At 47.0% G+C, this 17,652-nt stretch overlaps 1 protein-coding gene across 1 annotated transcript in view; it reads right to left on the reverse strand.

Annotated features, from left to right (window-relative positions):
• Positions 1–287: 287 nt before the first annotated feature.
• The window catches only part of CACNA1B (calcium voltage-gated channel subunit alpha1 B), a 317,072-nt gene continuing 299,707 nt past the window's right edge, over positions 288–17,652 (reverse strand). The window contains exons 43-50 of the mRNA XM_067308827.1: positions 16,505–16,612; positions 15,099–15,211; positions 13,325–13,452; positions 11,908–12,034; positions 11,235–11,345; positions 6,494–6,701; positions 6,106–6,317; positions 288–1,973 (exon numbers count right to left, since the gene is read on the reverse strand). Of these exons, the coding sequence (XP_067164928.1) occupies positions 1,434–1,973; positions 6,106–6,317; positions 6,494–6,701; positions 11,235–11,345; positions 11,908–12,034; positions 13,325–13,452; positions 15,099–15,211; positions 16,505–16,612 (1,547 nt within the window). The 3' untranslated portion in view covers positions 288–1,433. The remainder of the gene's footprint in view (positions 1,974–6,105; positions 6,318–6,493; positions 6,702–11,234; positions 11,346–11,907; positions 12,035–13,324; positions 13,453–15,098; positions 15,212–16,504; positions 16,613–17,652) is intronic.

A 17,652-nucleotide genomic window follows, 5' to 3' on the forward strand; every position in this document is an offset into this window, starting at 1 on the left:
AAAGAAAAGGCCAACAAAACCCAAACCAACCCCAAAGCGTGTTTGTCTTCCCCACTACAAGCTTCCAACCTGGTACTCGAAAACACTGTCCAATGATTAGACGCGCGGTGCTGCCCGCACCGCGGAGCGTCGAGACGAACGCCTCTCCCAGGCTCTCCCCTCCCTCCCTTCCTTCCCCTCCCCACACTTTCCCAACTCCTGATGCATCGAAGCAAGAGGTTGCATCGTCGCTGTGAAAGATTTCAAAGGTTAGGCACTTAGTAGTGAACAACTGGAGCATTCGGTAGAAACGGTGGGACCTGGAATGACAATTGGACTAATTCTCTACATAAAGAGTATTTTTTTTTCTTTTTTTTTCTTTTTGCTTTTACTGTACAATTTACAAAAATGCACACAATGAAAAGTTAAAGTTCTATCTAATAGCTTGATATAAAACCAAGAACATTTCTTCTTCTCACCCCTACGCTTTTTCCTTTTTTTCTGTTTTTTTTTTTAGTTGTTTTTTGCTAAATCAAGCTTATATTGTAAACAAGACAAAACAGTGAGGGCGTGTTGCAGTCGACAGGAGAGAGGGACGGAAAGAAAAGGTTCAGCAGCAAGGAAACAGTCCTTACAAAGTAGCTCTCTTGTGGCTTTATCGTGTGTCATTGTGAAGGACCCAAAGTGGTGAGTGAAATAAAAGAGATCCACACAGCAGCGGTCTCAAAGCAGAGAGTCCCGGACGATGTAGTGTTTTATCAGCTCAAAGGTACGTTACCGGCTCCGTCGAAAAGGATTGCTGTGACCGAACATCAAGTCCCAAGGGACCGTCCTTTGTTCTGATTTGTGTTTCTCCTCTCCCGGTTCGTTAGGTAGATCTCTTCCCTCTTCGCGACGAACGAGACAAAACGTGGATTCGAGTTTGGTCGCCTGGGTCCGTTTGCATCCTCAACTCCCACCCTGACCAGGACCAAAAAAAATAAAATAATAATAATAATAATAAAAAAAAATTACGAAATAGCCCAACGAAAAAACGACGCCAATCGTGAAAAGGATCGACAGTCTCACTTCCGTCGTCGAAGAGCGGGACCGCGCTCTCGGCTGCTCGCATCCGGCGCGGATTTGGCATCTGGTGTACGTCTCGGAACTAGACAAGGCAGTAGGGAGGCGGGCGAGAGGGGGGGAGAGAGAGGGGCTCCCCCCGCGTAGCGATCCTTCTTTCTTCGCGGATTTTGTCTAGTGCAAAAAAAGAAAACGAAAGGAGAGAGGCCGCCCCGGTGTCTCGGAGGGGCTCGGGCCGGCGGGCAGAGCGGTCCTCGCGGCGGGGGCCGCCCCGGGCGCAGGGCTGCCCCCCTCCCGGGCCCCGGGACCACGCGTGTCCGAGTGCACAGCCTTCCAGATGATAAAACTCATCGGTTTTAGACGCGCACACCTTAAAGGGCTCCGCCACGACGCTAGCACCAGTCATCCTCATCAGCTTCGTGGTAATAACTACGTCCTCTGGTGCCCGTCCCGGGGCCCGTGTTGAGGCCCAGCGTGTAATGGTAACCGTTGGGAACCCGGCGGATTTGGTGCGACTGGGAAGTCAAGGACGAGACGTAAGAAGTCCTTGAGGACCTTCCCGAATTGGTGGCAACGGCCTCCTCGAAGGTGAGCGTGTCCTCCGGCACCGCGCGGTACGGGCTGTCGCTGTCATCGCGGTGACCCAGGTAGGGGTCGGAGCCGATGCGGGCCACCGTGGCGTGGGCCTGGTTCGGGGGGTCCCCGCGCAGCAACGCGTTGTGCTCGGACAAGCCGCGGCTCAGGCGTCCCGGGGAGAAAGTGGGCAGGCCGCTTTGGAAACTGGTGAAGTGCACGGGCGAGGAGTTAGCGGTCTTGTAAGTGATGCTGGGGCGAGGGGTCAGTGGAGTCTGTGGGAGCTGCCTCCGACCCCGGCATGGGGTACTAGCACCAGATGTCGACAGCAAGGGGCTCCCATTAACTGAACCACTGCCCTACATAAAAATTGGAACAAAGCAAATCAAAAATAAAAAAGGGAAACGCCAGACAAACACAAAGGCAGGCAGGTATCAAACAGAAGGACAAGCGACAGGAGGGAGAGACAAGTCACAAGAGGAAAGAGAAGCAAAAAAGAGAGAGTTTAGACAAGCACAGTTAGGGGAAGGAGGTTCTTGAGAAATAATTGAACAAGAGATGTAAAGAGCCGGAGAACTAAAGTTCTAGGAGCAGTAAATAAGAACAGAAACGATCAGAGCATCGGTGGGACGCAAACTGGCAGACGGCTCCAACAGAAGGGGACACTGTCCGGAGGAAAGGCATCCACATCATACACGGGCTCGGCATGCGCCTTACCTGAACTGTTCGGGGAGCAGCTCAAAAATACACTACGTTTTGCAGAGAAGATTTTGCAGAACAACACTACTCATTTCGGGGAAGGGGGGGAGAAACTGTGCACAGCTTCACCTGCTAGCTGTGAATGCTAACGTTGGGGATCATTTCAGTTGTCAAAACCAGATCGCCTGGAAGGAGGATTTGGGGGTAGATTTCTTTTTTTTTTGTTTTGGGAATGAAATGCATTTTGATTAAATAGCCACTTCTTGCAAAAACAAAAACAAAAAAATTTTTGAACTGGCTTTAACTTCAGCGAGGGGGTTCTTTAAAGGAAATTACTGAAACGCCTGGTCACCTTCTGCTAGTTAATATTATACATTTAACTTTTGAATGGCAAGAGACCGGCAGCTTTCCGTGTCACTAATAGTGATGTGTGGGTGTGAACTAAGCCACACCATGGAAAAAATGGCATGAGGGAGAGGAATGGGCTGTTTTGGCATTTCTGTTTACATTCTCCCAGGGCAGTACTTGAATAACCCTGGGAGCGTGTTTTAAAAATTCCTGAGTCTTTGGTGACCTAACCCTTCCAGACAAGACCTTTAATTTTGAAAGTGCAGCTTTGCCTTTCCTATAAAAATATCAAGTTGTTGCTTGTCCAGATATCAATCAATGCTTGTTCTGCTCTACCTCAGTTTCCCAGCGCATTTTCGAGGGCAAGCGTAGCCATGGTGGCGGATATCAGAGCCCAGAAACGGAGTTTTCATTTTCTTATCTGCATTTCGCCCTCTTTCCCTTCTCCAGCTGCACCACGTTTGCCTCTTAGGGACCTGTAGTCCCTTGCCAAGCACCCGCCACCCCGGCCAAGCGGTGGTGGTGATGCTGAACACCACATGGTGACCTACCAGCTCCCACCCCAGGAGAAGACGCCTGGCTTTTTTTCAGGTGCCTGAGGCTGAGCACCTCAAAATCACCAGTTACGGCTTAAATCCCTGGCTTTGACTCTCCAGCACAATAACAGACCTGTGGTTTCCCAGGATGACCACTGGGATCAGATAAGTGACAGCCACGGGGGATGCCCCTGGCTCACTGCCCACAGCAAGTCCCTGCCCTAAAGATGAAGGGATTCAAAATGCTCCAAATTCACCATTCATTGCAGGGACATTTTGTGCAGCTGCTCTGTACGAGGAAGATGTAAAATCCTGGAGAACTGGGCCATCAGAGTGCAGTGTAAAGCTTGTTTGGGGATCGTACTTGTTTAGTCCTCAAAATGCTGACAAAAGCAAGCAGAACTAAATTGTTTTGACAAGCATTAAACTGCCCAAGAATATTTCTGTAGGATATTCAAATTTCTTTAATGCAGGAATCCAATTCAGGAAATGGTTTTGAGGGAAGATAACGCTGAGGTCTTCTTTTTTCGCCAAAATGTTTAGCAAACTTTTTCATGCTAAAACTTTCTCTTTTGAAATTCCAAAATCTTTCATCTTATAATTTAAAAAAAGCTTGTCATATTTGCATTGTGAAATGGAATTTTTATTTAGCAATTCACCTGGACTAAAAAGGAAACAGTGGAATAACTCACGTAAGACAGACATTTCTATTTGGGTCAAACAAAGCATTTGGAGTTGACCCCAAATGAAATGTTCTTTCCCCCCCTTTTTTGCACAAAAATCTCTGAAGCATTTCTTTTTGATCCAAACCTGTCTTTTGCTTTTTGGCTTGGCTCTAGCCGGAAGCAAGTTACATTTTGGGCAGAGTGAAGCCAGAGTCAGCCTCCTTCTGCTTGACAAGCCTGGTGAAATGTGCTGTGCCAGGCCTGACCCTTGGCAAAAGCTGAGTCTCCCCAGGAATGGGAAGAGCTTGAGATTTAACAAGCATGTTGTTATTGAGCCAGAATAATGCAGGAAACGGAGTGACAGAGCTTCTCACAGACACCTTATGAAGACAAAGGGTCTTCAGCTCATTAGCACAGAAATGATATGCTGGTTTGGCTATTTTTTTAATCTATTTTTTTCTGATATGACTGGGAAATGTATTAACAGCTCCACGGAAAGCAGATAAAATGAAAATCAATATAATACTTGGACACTGAAAGAACAGGCTTTGTCGTCTCCTCACTAAATCTACCCAGGACGTGAAGAATGATATAGACTTCGCTGGAACTGGGGGATCAGGTTTATAAAGGCAACTGATGCTCTAATACTGAATGTTTATCAATTATGGGAAGCTTTCAGTTTTTTAATTAGAACATACATGGTATTTAAAGTTCTGGCAAGCTGAGCACACAAGAAAGGAGAGGCATGGTTCTCATGCTGAAAGCAATGTCATCTCCCCATCTCTCAAAGCAAAGAGAGCAATTAAGAAAACTCATCTGAAAACCAGATGAAGGCTATTCAGGGACAACCATAGCTGGAGGTGGAGAAGATGAGTTTCACTGCGATTGCCACTTGCTACGGCACCACAGTCCAGGATGCATCAGGTTTTACACGGATGCCACATTTGCTCTTAGCTGAGAATGACTATGTCCAAAGTGTCCCATGCCCTGGGGGTCCCTACAGCTGTTCAGCAATGGCCCCCCAAGACCTGCTCTCATTATGGCCACACACGGCCTCTGAGGCCACAGCCTGGGCATTGCTAAGGACCACGGCAAGCTACACGCACAAGGAGAGAGAGCAGCATGGGGCAGGCTAAGGAGGCAGGAAGGTGCTCCTTTCTGCAGCTCGTGCGACACTACAGAGCCTCTTCACCTAAATCCTTGCCCCAGGCCCCAACGCACACTCAGCCCAGGATTTCCTCCCATTCCCACAAGCTGCTGCTGCTGCTGCAGGGGCTCATGGTTGAGCAATGCTTAGCCCTTCCTGAGAAGGGCTTGCCACACACCATGGAAAAGCTGTAAATTTAGCAAGACTTTGGAGGGTGGCCAGAGCCTCTTTGTTGGAATAGCAGAGATGTTCAGAGGGATCAGGTTGGCCTGGGGCTGAGCTCTCCTACCTTCCTCCCAGATCCTGCTTTTTCCTATCTTCCCACTCTCTATTACCTTAATTTCTCCTTCCAGCTAGAGAGCAGGTTTGCAGATTGATTTGACACCAGGGCAAAATGACTTTTTCACCTCAACTTTCAGAGACCATGTGAAAATTAACCTGTTCCACCATATGGGACAGCTCCAAAGCCCACACAGCCACAGGGGCAAAATAGAGATTGCTTCATGAGCAAACCCTGCTGAAATCACCAAGGCATCAGGATCGAACGTGGCTCTGACTCTCAGGAGTCATCTTCTCTGCACTGTGCCATATTGGATTGTACCACGATGGCAAGGGTTTATTTCACAGTCACCAAATGTTTGCGGCACTGGGCAGCAGTAGGTGCCAAATTAACAAAGCTGGCAGGGGAAAGGCTTAGTTCAGCAGACCAGTGTAACTTCCCACTCCACATTACCAGCCTGCCTTGGCTCAGATAAGTTTTTTCCACCACCATCAAGTCAGGCCAATTTTCAGGTCTCCCAGGCTGCTCTGCACTGTGCTAACTGAAGCTCTTAGTAAGGCTGTCAGTGTGGCAGTGGGGTCTCTGTGAATGCATGGAGTCACTCATTTACTACGAGGCTATTAAAGAGCCATCAAGGGACAAGGTTTCCAACCCTGGGTTGCATCTGAAGCAGCAAGCAGCACCTGAAATGCTTTATCTCCTGCTGCCTGGCCTTCCCCATTCTCTCTGTCTCCTTTATTTTAAACAAAACACAAGAAAAAGTGCGTAAATCCCTGGAAGACCTTAGGGCTCTTTCCCCACCCTGCATCTCCTCACCTGTCTGTGTGGACCTTGTTCCGGCCCGCCGTTGGGTGAGGTGGGCCTGCTTTGATCAGCAGACTTGGGGTGAGAACGGTCCCGGCTGCCATAGCGGTCGCAGGAGTAGAAGCGCTGCTTTTCGGAGGAGGAGGAAGAGTGCTGCTTCCTCTCTTGGGATCGGCCGCGTTCCTGCTTCTTATCCTTGGAAGAAGACTCACCAGACTGAGCCACTGAAAGGAGACCGGTAGTTGGGGGTTGCCAACACAGGAGGAACTTCCAAGTGTGGGACAGGGGAGCCCTTTCACACATGCAGGTGGGGCCCCAAATCTACACGGCAGACAAGCTCCCCTCCCCACCAAGACACATCTGTGTGCCTTAAGAGTCAATTTAAATACAGAGGACTTACCAGCTTCCCCATCGGCCAGCTGATGGGGGGACCTGTCCAAGGACTTCTGCTTCTTTTCTTTCCGCCGGTGGCAGCGGTGGTGATGGTGGTGATGAACTTGCTCTGGTGGCATGCGCTCCAAGGAGTACTCATACAGGTGCATGGGGTGAGGACGCTGCGGGGTCAGTGTGGAGATGGAGCGCTTCATGGGGCTCGTGTCCGGGATGGGCTGCAAGGCACACGGAGGGAGACGGAGCAGGGTGAGAGGGCAGACCCTGCACAGTGGTTAGCGGTTCGGTTCCCAGGATGGGAAGAGTTTTACAGTGAGGGATAGGGGCAAGGAGGGAAAGGAGAAAAATGGTTAAGTGGATATAACAAATGAGTAGAAGGACTTGTGGAATGGTAGATCTGGTGCTCAATTTGAGGAGCAAACGTGATCTCCATTTGCTGAAATGGGCTTTACTTTTAGCATTGTGCCAATCCACAGGTACTACGAGCGCAGAGCAATATGCAGCACTTCACACCAAACGCAGCATCACAGGGGTCAACAGTAAATTAGCGGGGTCACAGGGCAGCACAGTAGCCAAGCATCTCACAAAGACAGTTCTCCAAGACTAGTTTCACCTAAAGCTACTTCAGGGCCTTTGATCATCCCAGAACAACTCTGAAGAGGAAAGCGTGAAAACATTTCTGAGCATCACATGGAACAGGAGAAAAATCAGCAATAAGAAGCGAGCAAGGTACAGGCCAAGCCACCTAGTAATTACATCTGTCTCCCTCACTTGAGGATGATGCTTCTCAAACTTTTTAATCTCACTTCTTGTCCTACCATTACTCTCAAACCCCTGCGGTGAGGGCAAGCAGGATAGCATGCATCCCCTGCAATTCTACCAGGACTTATCCAGAAATGGCTTCTCAGGCTTGCTATCGCTGTCTTCACATTGTTTGTGGCTCAAGAGTAAATCATGAGATCTCTGTGCGGCGTAATACAACCTCCCGTGGGCAATGCTGAACCACGTCCCCATGCCAGTGGCAGCTTAGGACTCTACTCCCTTCCCTTTTGGGTTCAAAACCTAGCAAAATGACTGTTTCCTGTTCTTGCACTTTGCTGGCTTCCAGGTGCTTTGCAGACTGCTCTGAGGAGGAGACGGGTCTTCATTCATCCTCTAGAGGCTTCCCTGGCTCTGTCGTTACATAAAAGCTGCTTGGTAGAGGGAAGACCTCAGACCACTGCAGTCCACCCTGCCTGGAAAGCAGCTCAGGATGTCCTTCGATCCCTTAGGTCTTACGCTTGTTTGAATCCTCAATCCAATATGTGCCTCAAATGAGGTTCTGTTCTGTTCTAGCAGAACATTTACTTTGTTCACTGTAACCTTTCCAAAGAGCCTTGTATTATTTTTACCGTCTATGCCACTTTGTTTGCTTACCCTGAAATTCAGATCTCAGCTGCCCTGTGATATTTACATAATGCAAAGCTGGTTGTTTTGCAGCTCTATTCATTATTTTGAATAGAAAGAACTGCTCTGCTTCCTTCAGTGGGCCATCTCGGATATTAGGAAGCTTGTCTTGCGTGCAAAGTTGCAAGCTGAGCTGAGTTTTTATTTGCCGTTCTCTCTCTTTCAGGTCAGTCATCCAAATTTTGGTGCTTCCCACTGGAGTCTAAGGTGGAGTGTTAGAGCTGAAACAAGGTTTGTCAGAGACACAAGAATGCCAAAGAGCACTGGCTGGGCAGCCGGGGCAGGAGAAGACAACACAGCCTGCTGCATCGGTGGGTCCCCAGGGTCTGCACCAGTTAAGCTGACATGAGTATGTTGTGCTGCATTCGACTCCTCCTGTAGTCCTTGCTATGCACACTTTCCACAGGCAAGGAATTATAAATCAGAGCTTCATGTTGGTCTCCCCCACTTACTGTTGAATATGAAGACAGTGGAGGGGGAGAGGATCATAAACTGGCCAGATTCAGGAATTGATTGATGTGGGCAAAAAAAGCACACCAGGAAAATACTTCTCTCTAAAAACAGAGATCAAGGCTTCTGAAATCCATTTGAGAGCCGCCAGGGAAAAGTCAAAAATTTCCCAACAAAAAAGCCACCCAAGTCCATAAGAAATAACCATTCCTCTTTGGACCTGATTGTGTGCTTACTCCAGAGACAGAAGCCCCCACTGACACTACAGGGAAGTGGATTTTAGCAGGCTAAAGAATACCCTTCCCAGAAATTCCGACATGTTTCTCGTTATGTTAATGAGGGCCCACGCTCCACACAAGCCTCGGGAGACCATGCCGTAACCCTCGAGAGAGCTGCTAATTGCTTCTTCATTACCAAACCCATTGTTTCTCACTTGCTAAATTCCTGCGCAACAAGGCATACAAAATAAATAAATAAGCAAAACAAAAGAAAAACCTCCCCGCTGTTAGAGCGTGCGGTGTGCAACCGTGGATCGAGGGAGCTGCGGCAAAGTGGGCAGAGACAGCAGCTGCGTCGGCGCAACATTGTGCTCCAAATGAGAAGGGGAAAAGAAGAGGGTTAAGGTAGGTTAATTATTTCTTAACAGGAGTTTAATAGGATACAACTGAGTGCAAACTACATACTGCTAGGTAACTCCCAGGTGACCGTGCTTTGCTCCTCTGCAAACAATTCGGACAAGATGAGAGACATTATTTGAAGCAGCCCCACAGTACAGCCATTGTCAGACATCACGGCAGATGTGCAGCAGACACCATGACGAAGGGAGGGGAGGTGACGGGGAAGGAGAACAGCAAAGAGGGAGGGAGGGGGTGAGATTGAAAGCATAGGAAGGTGGTTTTTGTTTTTTGTTTTTTGTTTTTAAAGAGTGGAACACAAAAAGATAGAGAAATGACAGGCAAACAGAAAGGGAAATGTACCAAAACCAGGAGGAAAGAGAAAGCATTGCAAGTAAGAGTTATAAAGAACTCAAAGTTTGGGGGCACCGGAAGCAGCGTGTAAGAGGGAAGGTGGGGGGCACGGAAGGGGAAGACACACAGAAAGTACATCGGTTACTCGTCTGAAGCTACAACCACCAAAACATTATATTAATAAACAAGGTTAGAACCACTCAGATATTACAGGCCTGATCCATAGCTAAATAAGACGGCTTTCACACGGAGCAGCTGTGGCCTGGGGGATGCGTGCCATGCTTCTGTGAGCAAGAGATTCGCTCCTGACCATATTTGATCATGGAAAGTGGGTTTGGTCCCTAAATCTTTGGGCACTTCTATGTGGTAATGGCAGCTGGGTGCCAACTGGACATCACCACCCTTTGGCAAATGGATGCTCAAGCAGAGAGGTACCAATAGGACATTTCCTCCTAAAGGAAGCGACGGCTTTAGGGGAGTACCAAGAGCAACCCAGAAGTTTTTCTCTCTTTGCAAAAGGCCTCTGAGCAAATGGATCTTTCAGTCTCTGATTGTGACCTTGTTAAATCACAGCGGCATTAACTTCAGGCTGAGACTGCCATGGGAAGGAGTTTCCCAAGGAAAAGCATGTGCCATTCGTAAGTACTTTGCCTTGGAAGGAAAGAAGCTACTTGTTGTCTGGAACAAAGAGCAACTTTTGTTTTAGGAGGGAGGACGGGAAGGAAAATGGGTTTCTTTGGGGGTCTGTTTCTTTTTTAAGCATCGTGAGTAGTGTTTTTAATAACTCAAAAGAATCCCAGGAAACAAGGTCCTATTCAATGATTTTCTGGAGCTCTCATAGAAAGGCAGCAGTCCCTAAAGTCAGCTGGGAAACTTGTAAGCCAGCTAAGTGTGGTTTGTGCCAGCCTGAACATGTTAGCAGACTGGACATATCTGGTGGTGTTATTGGTGTGCATTTAGGGTGCAGCACATCTTTCATGTTCTGCTTCCCATGCAGAGCCATGGAGAACATCCCCCAGCCACAGGCCACTCGCTCATTACTGTATGAATCAGGCCGTCTGAATGAGAGAGATGCAACTGTGAGTGCAAGATGTTGTTACGGACAAGAGGTGGCATGGTGACTGGAGAGCGTCTGTGATGACGAGTTAGCAACGAACATGTGAAATGTCCAGAAATGATCTGTGAAAACCATGGCACCCTATGCACCCAGGAGTGTTTGCAATTAGTCACCAAGTTGCTGTAAAGGCCAACCCCAATGATGAGACTTCTTTACAAGAAGCTAAGCAAGGGAAACGAAATCCTTAGCAGCGTATTACCCACTGAAGCTGCAATACAGTAAATGCTAAATACTATGGGAAGAGAAAGACACAGGGAAGCTGCTTGGTGTCTCAATGCAGCCTTCCAGGCATAGACTCCCTGGTATTTCTCATACCCCCTACATTCATCTCAGAGAATCACAGCACATTTCCAGTTTATTTTATGGCTAGGACACTGGAGCATGCCTTGACACACTCCTTAGGTAGATGGCATGCTATTCTCAGTTGGAAACATATGCTTCCCAGAAATACAGGTCTGCAAACAACATTGTGACCCCAGTTAATCAGAATAGATACTCATGGGTAGGTATTCATCAGTTAGTTACCCATGCAGCAGGATTTTTCTGTGTCGCTTTTTGCTGCAATCAGGGATGAGTAAATCTGGGGACAGTGCTGGGTCTACAAATGAATGCCTGCAATCCAAAGCACAAAGGCTTGCTGCCTTTCTCCAGTTTCAGTGAACATCTTTTAAAACGAAATACTCACAAGCATCTTTCAACAACATGACAAGAAGAGGGAATGTACAGAGTTCTTGACTTATGCTCAGTCTGCCACTACCAGTATAGCTCACCTGAGTTTCCGCAGCCAGGCGCGGCATGGAAGCCGCCCGCCCCTGGCTCTCCAGGCCTGGTTGGTGCTCTCCATTGGCAAGTGTGGGGCTGATTTCCCTCATTTCTACCACCTGATTGAATCAAGAAATAGTTTCAGTAGCAAGAACATGAACATCAGCTTTAAAGACATCATTCTAGCAGGCTTCTTCTAAGTTTGGTTTACTTCTGAAGAGATGCTGGTAGGGGAAAGAGTAAACCAAGAGCTGTGGAGTGCAGAGGTTGCTATTTTTTGGCAGCACTGTCTTCAGCATGGGCAAAAGTGGCACAAGCTCTTCCACCAGCCATTGCAATGACTGCCAGGGACCTCAAGCTCTGGCCAGCCAGGCCACCCCTCAGAGTCCATACAAAATGACAAGGGAATACGGACTAGGAAGAGATAACCCTAAGTAACTCTTCCTTGGCAGCTCCAGGTAGAGACACGTATTTCCAGAAAAAGTGTCCACACATAAAGTTACAGTACAAGTTATCATATTTTTCTTTTCTCCATAACAACGAAGCAAGCTTTGGATTGTTAAGAAAGAGAACAATACTTGTCTCTAGACACAGAGGACCTCTTCAGCTATCAGGCAACTGTCTAGCTTGATATCTATTGAGACCTACTGCATTTCACTTTGCCTTCACCTTTCTGCTCACCCGTTCAATGGGGATTTCTTCTGAGTGGCCTCGTTCAAAAGCTGGTGTCCTGGTTTCATAAAACACATCCTGGGTGCGCTGAGTCCCCCAGGAACTGGACTCTTTGATCCCAATCTCTGGGGCTGGCCTGTCAGAAGGTAAAGAGGAAAGAAAGATGAACTCTTTTGCAGAGGGGTTCTGCTAGCCTTATTGCGATGAAGATGACAGAGCGCTCAGGTACGCTTCGAGTTTTCAAAGGTTTTGCAAATCTTGTGAAACTAGTCGCAGGATGGGCGCAGTGGCTGGTGAAGCTATAAGGTCCTCTGTGCTTTGACAGGGCCATTTTCTGTGTAGCCTGAGGAGCCCATGAGTGACATGGAAACCAAACCAAGCAGCACAACACATTTTTTTAAATGACTGAGGAAATCAACTTCTGCAGCTTAAGTTCTGATGGAGAAGAACAAACAATTTTGGAGTTCAGGCACTGTTAGGCAAGGATATTTTCTGCTACAGATTGGAAGAACCAGCACCAACCAATACCACCAAAGAGTATGGCAACAATACCAGAAAATAAAAAATGGAAAAAAAATAATTGGGCGTGTATAAACCAGAGAAATTTTATGGGTAACACCAGTTAGACAAATAGCCATTAAATGATATAGGACACACACATCTGTAGCCTTACTAAAATACACTAAATTATTACAGGTAACCCTGGCTTTTTATTGTTATACATCTCATACTGGTTTCCCATCATGGTTATTAAGGCCATGTAAACCCCAGACAGCTATAATTAAGAATCCATGACAACTGCAACCTCAGAAGAATGTCACCTGAAGAAGAAGAGGAAATGGAGACTTGATTAGGGTGTTCACTGTTACTATAACTCTTTCTGTGGTCAGCTTTTTGTGGAGATATTTTGCCCAAACAGAAAAAGCCAGATTCTCGGGAAAGCTCTCAAAGTCTCAGGAAGCTACCAAGTGCCATGATCCCGAGGGAGCTCTTTGCTCCTGAGAACCACTGGAGTCCCCAAGAGCTCATTGTGTTGGTGATTGGTTGGTGGGCTGGGTTTTGTTTGGTTGTATTGCAACAATCCCAAATTCTTGTAATCAAACTCACATTTTAAACTAGCCATGATGGAAAGCCCTGAAATTAAGACTTGGAGGGGACTAGTAAGAAAACAGAGTTCTGGAGAATCCAACACTGCCATCACATATGCGACTGCAGTCTGAGGCAGTGGTGGGTGCAGAACCGCACTGAGGCCACCAGTGGGACATCCCCCAGTCATGGCGTGAAGGGGCTGCTGCTCTTTGTGTCACTGGATGTGCTGCCCCCCTTCCAAAGCAACCGAATTGGAAGCAGTCAGGGTTGATGCTTTATGCCCAGGATGCCCCTTTTCTGCCTTACAGCTTTGGTGAGGAGGTCATGGGATACTCACAACGTGCCCCCGTTGTTGAGTGAAGCAGAGCTTTTTTGACGAAGGAACGCTTTTGCGTTGTTGAATGCTGTGGGCTGGGTTTGCTCCAAAGTGGCCTTCAGGGGATGGAACAGCGACACTGGTCCAGGCTGCAAAGTACAAAGAAAGACTGTCAGAGACAGACTTGGGTATGGAGAAAATGTCTGTCTTTCCTATTTAATAAAACGTCCACTTAGTCACCCTGAAAGATTATCCCAGCAGAAAAAACATCCTGACCTTCCCAGAGCTGTAAGAGTCTCTGAAGGACAATTGCTGGCTTTCTCTTTGCGCAGGGCAAAGCTGAAGAGAACATCTGTGCTACAATCCACATTCACTCTAAAAAATATTCCCCCCAGGCTCCAGAGTGCAGCAGGGTTTTCCCGTAATGGTGTGAGCTTTCTCACGGGCTGCAAAGGGGGGAGCTGGAGACCAAAGGGGCTGTGTGATTCAGGTCACTGTGACATTGAGTCAGGTTCTGCTCTAGCCTCAGCCTGATCTCTGTGAGAGGGATGGATGTGGCCACGTTGGATCCCTGTCCTGAGGATGCTCATCCTGAAGTCGAGTAGTTCCATGTCATACCGAAAATCCCTGGGGATTCAATCCCAAGCCAGCTGCTGTTTGAGGAGTACATTACATGTATTCATCAGGCTGCCTTCCAATTATACAGCTGCCCTCTGACCATCACGACAAGTCTATGGGAGCTATTAAGTACCAAGATGAGGATAAAACTCCCGCCTCAGAAAGTCCCTAAGGGCAAACTGTGAGAAGCTCAACAGGAAAATCAGGGGACATATTATCCTGCACTCACTCATTTCTCATACTCTTTCCCTAAATATCAGTGACTTATCACCCTCAGAAAGCTATTAGCCTGACCCAGGGTGGCTGTTCTTATGCGTGTCCATATGACAATCTTTATGAGACAAAATCCGAATACCTAAATCCAAAGAGAACTTTGTCACTGACTTCAGTAGTGTAAGATATTTGTGCGGTACAGGATTTGAGGTTAACTTGTATAAGTGAAAGTACTGGAAAGATTTTCTTCCTGGCAATTCCTATTCCGTTACAGGGCAGGCCTGTCCTTGGGAGCTGTTTTCAGTTCTAAGCAAGAATCTCAGCTTCTGACTCAAAAAATCACCACCCCAGCATGCTGAAGGGCTATGAAGTGATTATTACAGTGTTAGTAGGGATAAAGGAGATATAAATGAACAGTAATAAATGAACTGTTTGGGCTGCAATAAGAATCACCAACCCCTTTGCCCCATACTCCAGTCAAAACATTTCCCCAAATGTTCACACCTCATTTTTAATAGCATGTGCCCAAAGAAGGTGAAAGTGCCCAAACAACATGGAGATAGTTCCAAGAAATTTTGAAAATCTTCAAATCTTTTAGAGCCAAAATTGTTTTGAAGCATAATTCCCATTTTCAAAAGTAATTTAGGCATTTTGGAACCAAACTGACATCAGCTTTCAATACGTCTTTGGTGTCCCAGCATGTAGGCCGCTTCTGAAAATAGGACTTAGACACCCACATTACTTGAAATTTTTGGAAGAGATATTTTCAGACTTTCTGAAAATGGAAACTGCTTTTTTTTTTTTTTTTTTTTTTTTTTGAGATTGAGAGAGAGACACTTTCAGGAGCAGTTTCCATTTTTAAGACAGCATTTTCAAACCCTGCTTGGAGACGCATCCAGACTCTCCACATGAAATGACCTCACGAGACTTGTTAGAATTGCCCACTGCTACAGAAAGTGAGTACCTGACACAGGCCTCCCGGAGGCTGGTGAACTTGTTCCCTGCTGTTTTTATTCTGCTTGTAGAAGTCGAATATCATGAGCGCTGCATAGACCTTCCCCACGGTCATCTCATCGGCTGATTAAAGGATTGTGAAACATAGCAGAGACATTCAGGTGGAGAAAGAGAAAGGAGCAGTAGAAGAAAAGAGTAAATCAAAGAGCACAATAAGTAGCCAAATCAAACGGGCATGTAAAACAAGGAGAAGAGGTCGCATTAGAATAATGAGGTCAAAGAAAGACATAGAGAAAAGTGGGGGAAAGAAAAAAAGAGCAAGAAAAGATTATAACACTTAAGATCAACTCTTTCCCATTCCTTCCTTCCATCTTTGCCTGCTGCTACCTTTCACGTCTGAGGAGGATGGCCCTTCTTTCTAGCTCTCTATGGAAAACATTCCGAGAGGCTGTGTAGGAAAAAAAAAAGCAGCCAGGAAAATTCTGTGCCTTGTAAGCATGACCGACAGAAGACTTGCTAAATTAATACCAGATCTGCAGCCAGCTTTTTATCAACAGAGAAGCGTCATTTCTCTTCCTTTGAATTACAGTCAACTGGGGCATAATGGGCTAATACACTTTTAAACTGTATTTCATTTTTCCAGATGCCTTTTTTGCCCTCACAGCTATGCTACTGGCCTCTCCCTACACAGCAGCTGAACAAATACCTTAGAGCAAAGGGTTAAAGCACCAGATACAAAGGCATCAAGAGAGGTGTGCAGGAAAAGACAGTCGCTACCCTGATTTGCACCTCATCAGCTCCCTCATTTTTCTTAATTAACAATGCCTTTATTGGTCTGCATGGTTTCTCATTAATCAGGAATCCAGAGCCCTCATTTTGGCCAATCAAGATCATGGCAAACTTTCCATTTTCCCAGCACTTTCACCCAGGACATCATTAAATAACAAAAAGGCCCTAAGCACCAAAGTGCCTCACTTATGATTATGTGAGTTCTCGGCAAACTTTAATGTTCTCCTCTTGATTTTCTGGAGCAGATTGATCCCAGATGGCAGAAGTTGCTCTCCTGTCCTGTATGGCACAGACTGGAGGCAAATAAAGCTATGAAAAAAACTCCGGAAGAGACCAAACAGGGCATCGCTCCGTTCTTGGCACATTAGAAACCCACTGAAACATAATGAAGTACGTGCCTGGATGTGACCTTGGCTTGCTCCCTAGACAACCATAGCATGGAGACATGGGCTATGAATGCTGGGGAGGTGATATCTCGAAGGCGACTTACACTAGGTTTCTTTACTGCATCCTTGGGATGACTCTGCACCTGGGCGAGGCCAGGGCAGAGCAAGCAAGGAGGGAAACACCTAACTGGGTTTCTGAGATGGCTGGGCTGGGGTGGGTGCACGCTGGTGTACCACTTACGTTTGTGAGGAGGCACCAATAGATCCAGTGTCTTCTGGGACAGATTGGGCCAAACCAGTGAGATCTCTTTTCTCAGTTCAGCATCACACTGGTGCTGTTTCACACCCCCTGAAGAAGAAGGAAGGGGAGAGAAAAGGCGCGTGAAGAAAAGGGAAAATGCAGGTCCATTCAGCACAGACCACCATTTGCAGTAAGCAAAGGAGAAGGCGATTACCCCTGTGCTGTTTCTGGGACCAGCTGCAGCAGATGTTGCAGATGGGATTGGTGACCTCCTCCATCACTCAGAAGTGCCTGAACTCAGCATAGCCAGCCACCGCTTCAATCTGCTGGCCCCTGTGCTACTACCTCAGACTTAAACTTAGGCTCAGACTTATTCTAGCTGATTGCAGGTGCCTCGGCATTCAAGGGACCATATACTGCCAGCAGAAGGAAGTGGCAACCTCTAGGGCACACATCAGAGAACCTGGGCTGAGCTGCTGCTCCGAGCTGCCTTTGCACAGGCATTTCTCCCAGATGGCTCTAAAGGGAGCTAAGCAGAGCCATATTCCCAGCTTCACCACCTTAGTTAGGTGCTTAAAAGTGGGATGAACTGATGTGCAGTCCTTTTCCTTCAGCTCTTTTCAGAAGCACAATAAGACCTAACAGGAAAATCACCAGGCTACCAAATTACAGCAAGTCCAAGCTAGGAACAGTCCCATGAATTATTATAAACCCTCTCCACCACCACCAGCCCTTCCCAGAGTGTTTGGGAACGAGACAAACATTTAAAACACCGTTCTGTGTCGACACCATCAGACAGAAGCTATATAACAGCACAAACAGAAAGAGCCCAACACAGCAGCTTTATTCAAATGGCCAAAGTGATGTCTCAGTACACAAGTGGAAAGTGATTAAAGTCTACATACGCCAACAGGCCAGCTCCCAAGTGGACGCACTGCACAGCAGGCAATTAAGTAGCTCATCTGAATGACAGAGATTATTTTTCTAAGAGAAAAGTAACGGGAAGAGACTCTGGATACCCTGCTAAACGGTGGCTTGAACTCCCACACTGACTCTCATTAGGGAGGTTTATTAAGGGCCTGTTAGTCCCACTAAAGACTCAATTAAATAAAACCCATTCAATCTATTCAAACCAAGCACATAACAAT

This window comes from Apteryx mantelli, chromosome 21, assembly GCF_036417845.1.
Source record: "Apteryx mantelli isolate bAptMan1 chromosome 21, bAptMan1.hap1, whole genome shotgun sequence".
Lineage (NCBI taxonomy): Eukaryota > Metazoa > Chordata > Aves > Apterygiformes > Apterygidae > Apteryx > Apteryx mantelli.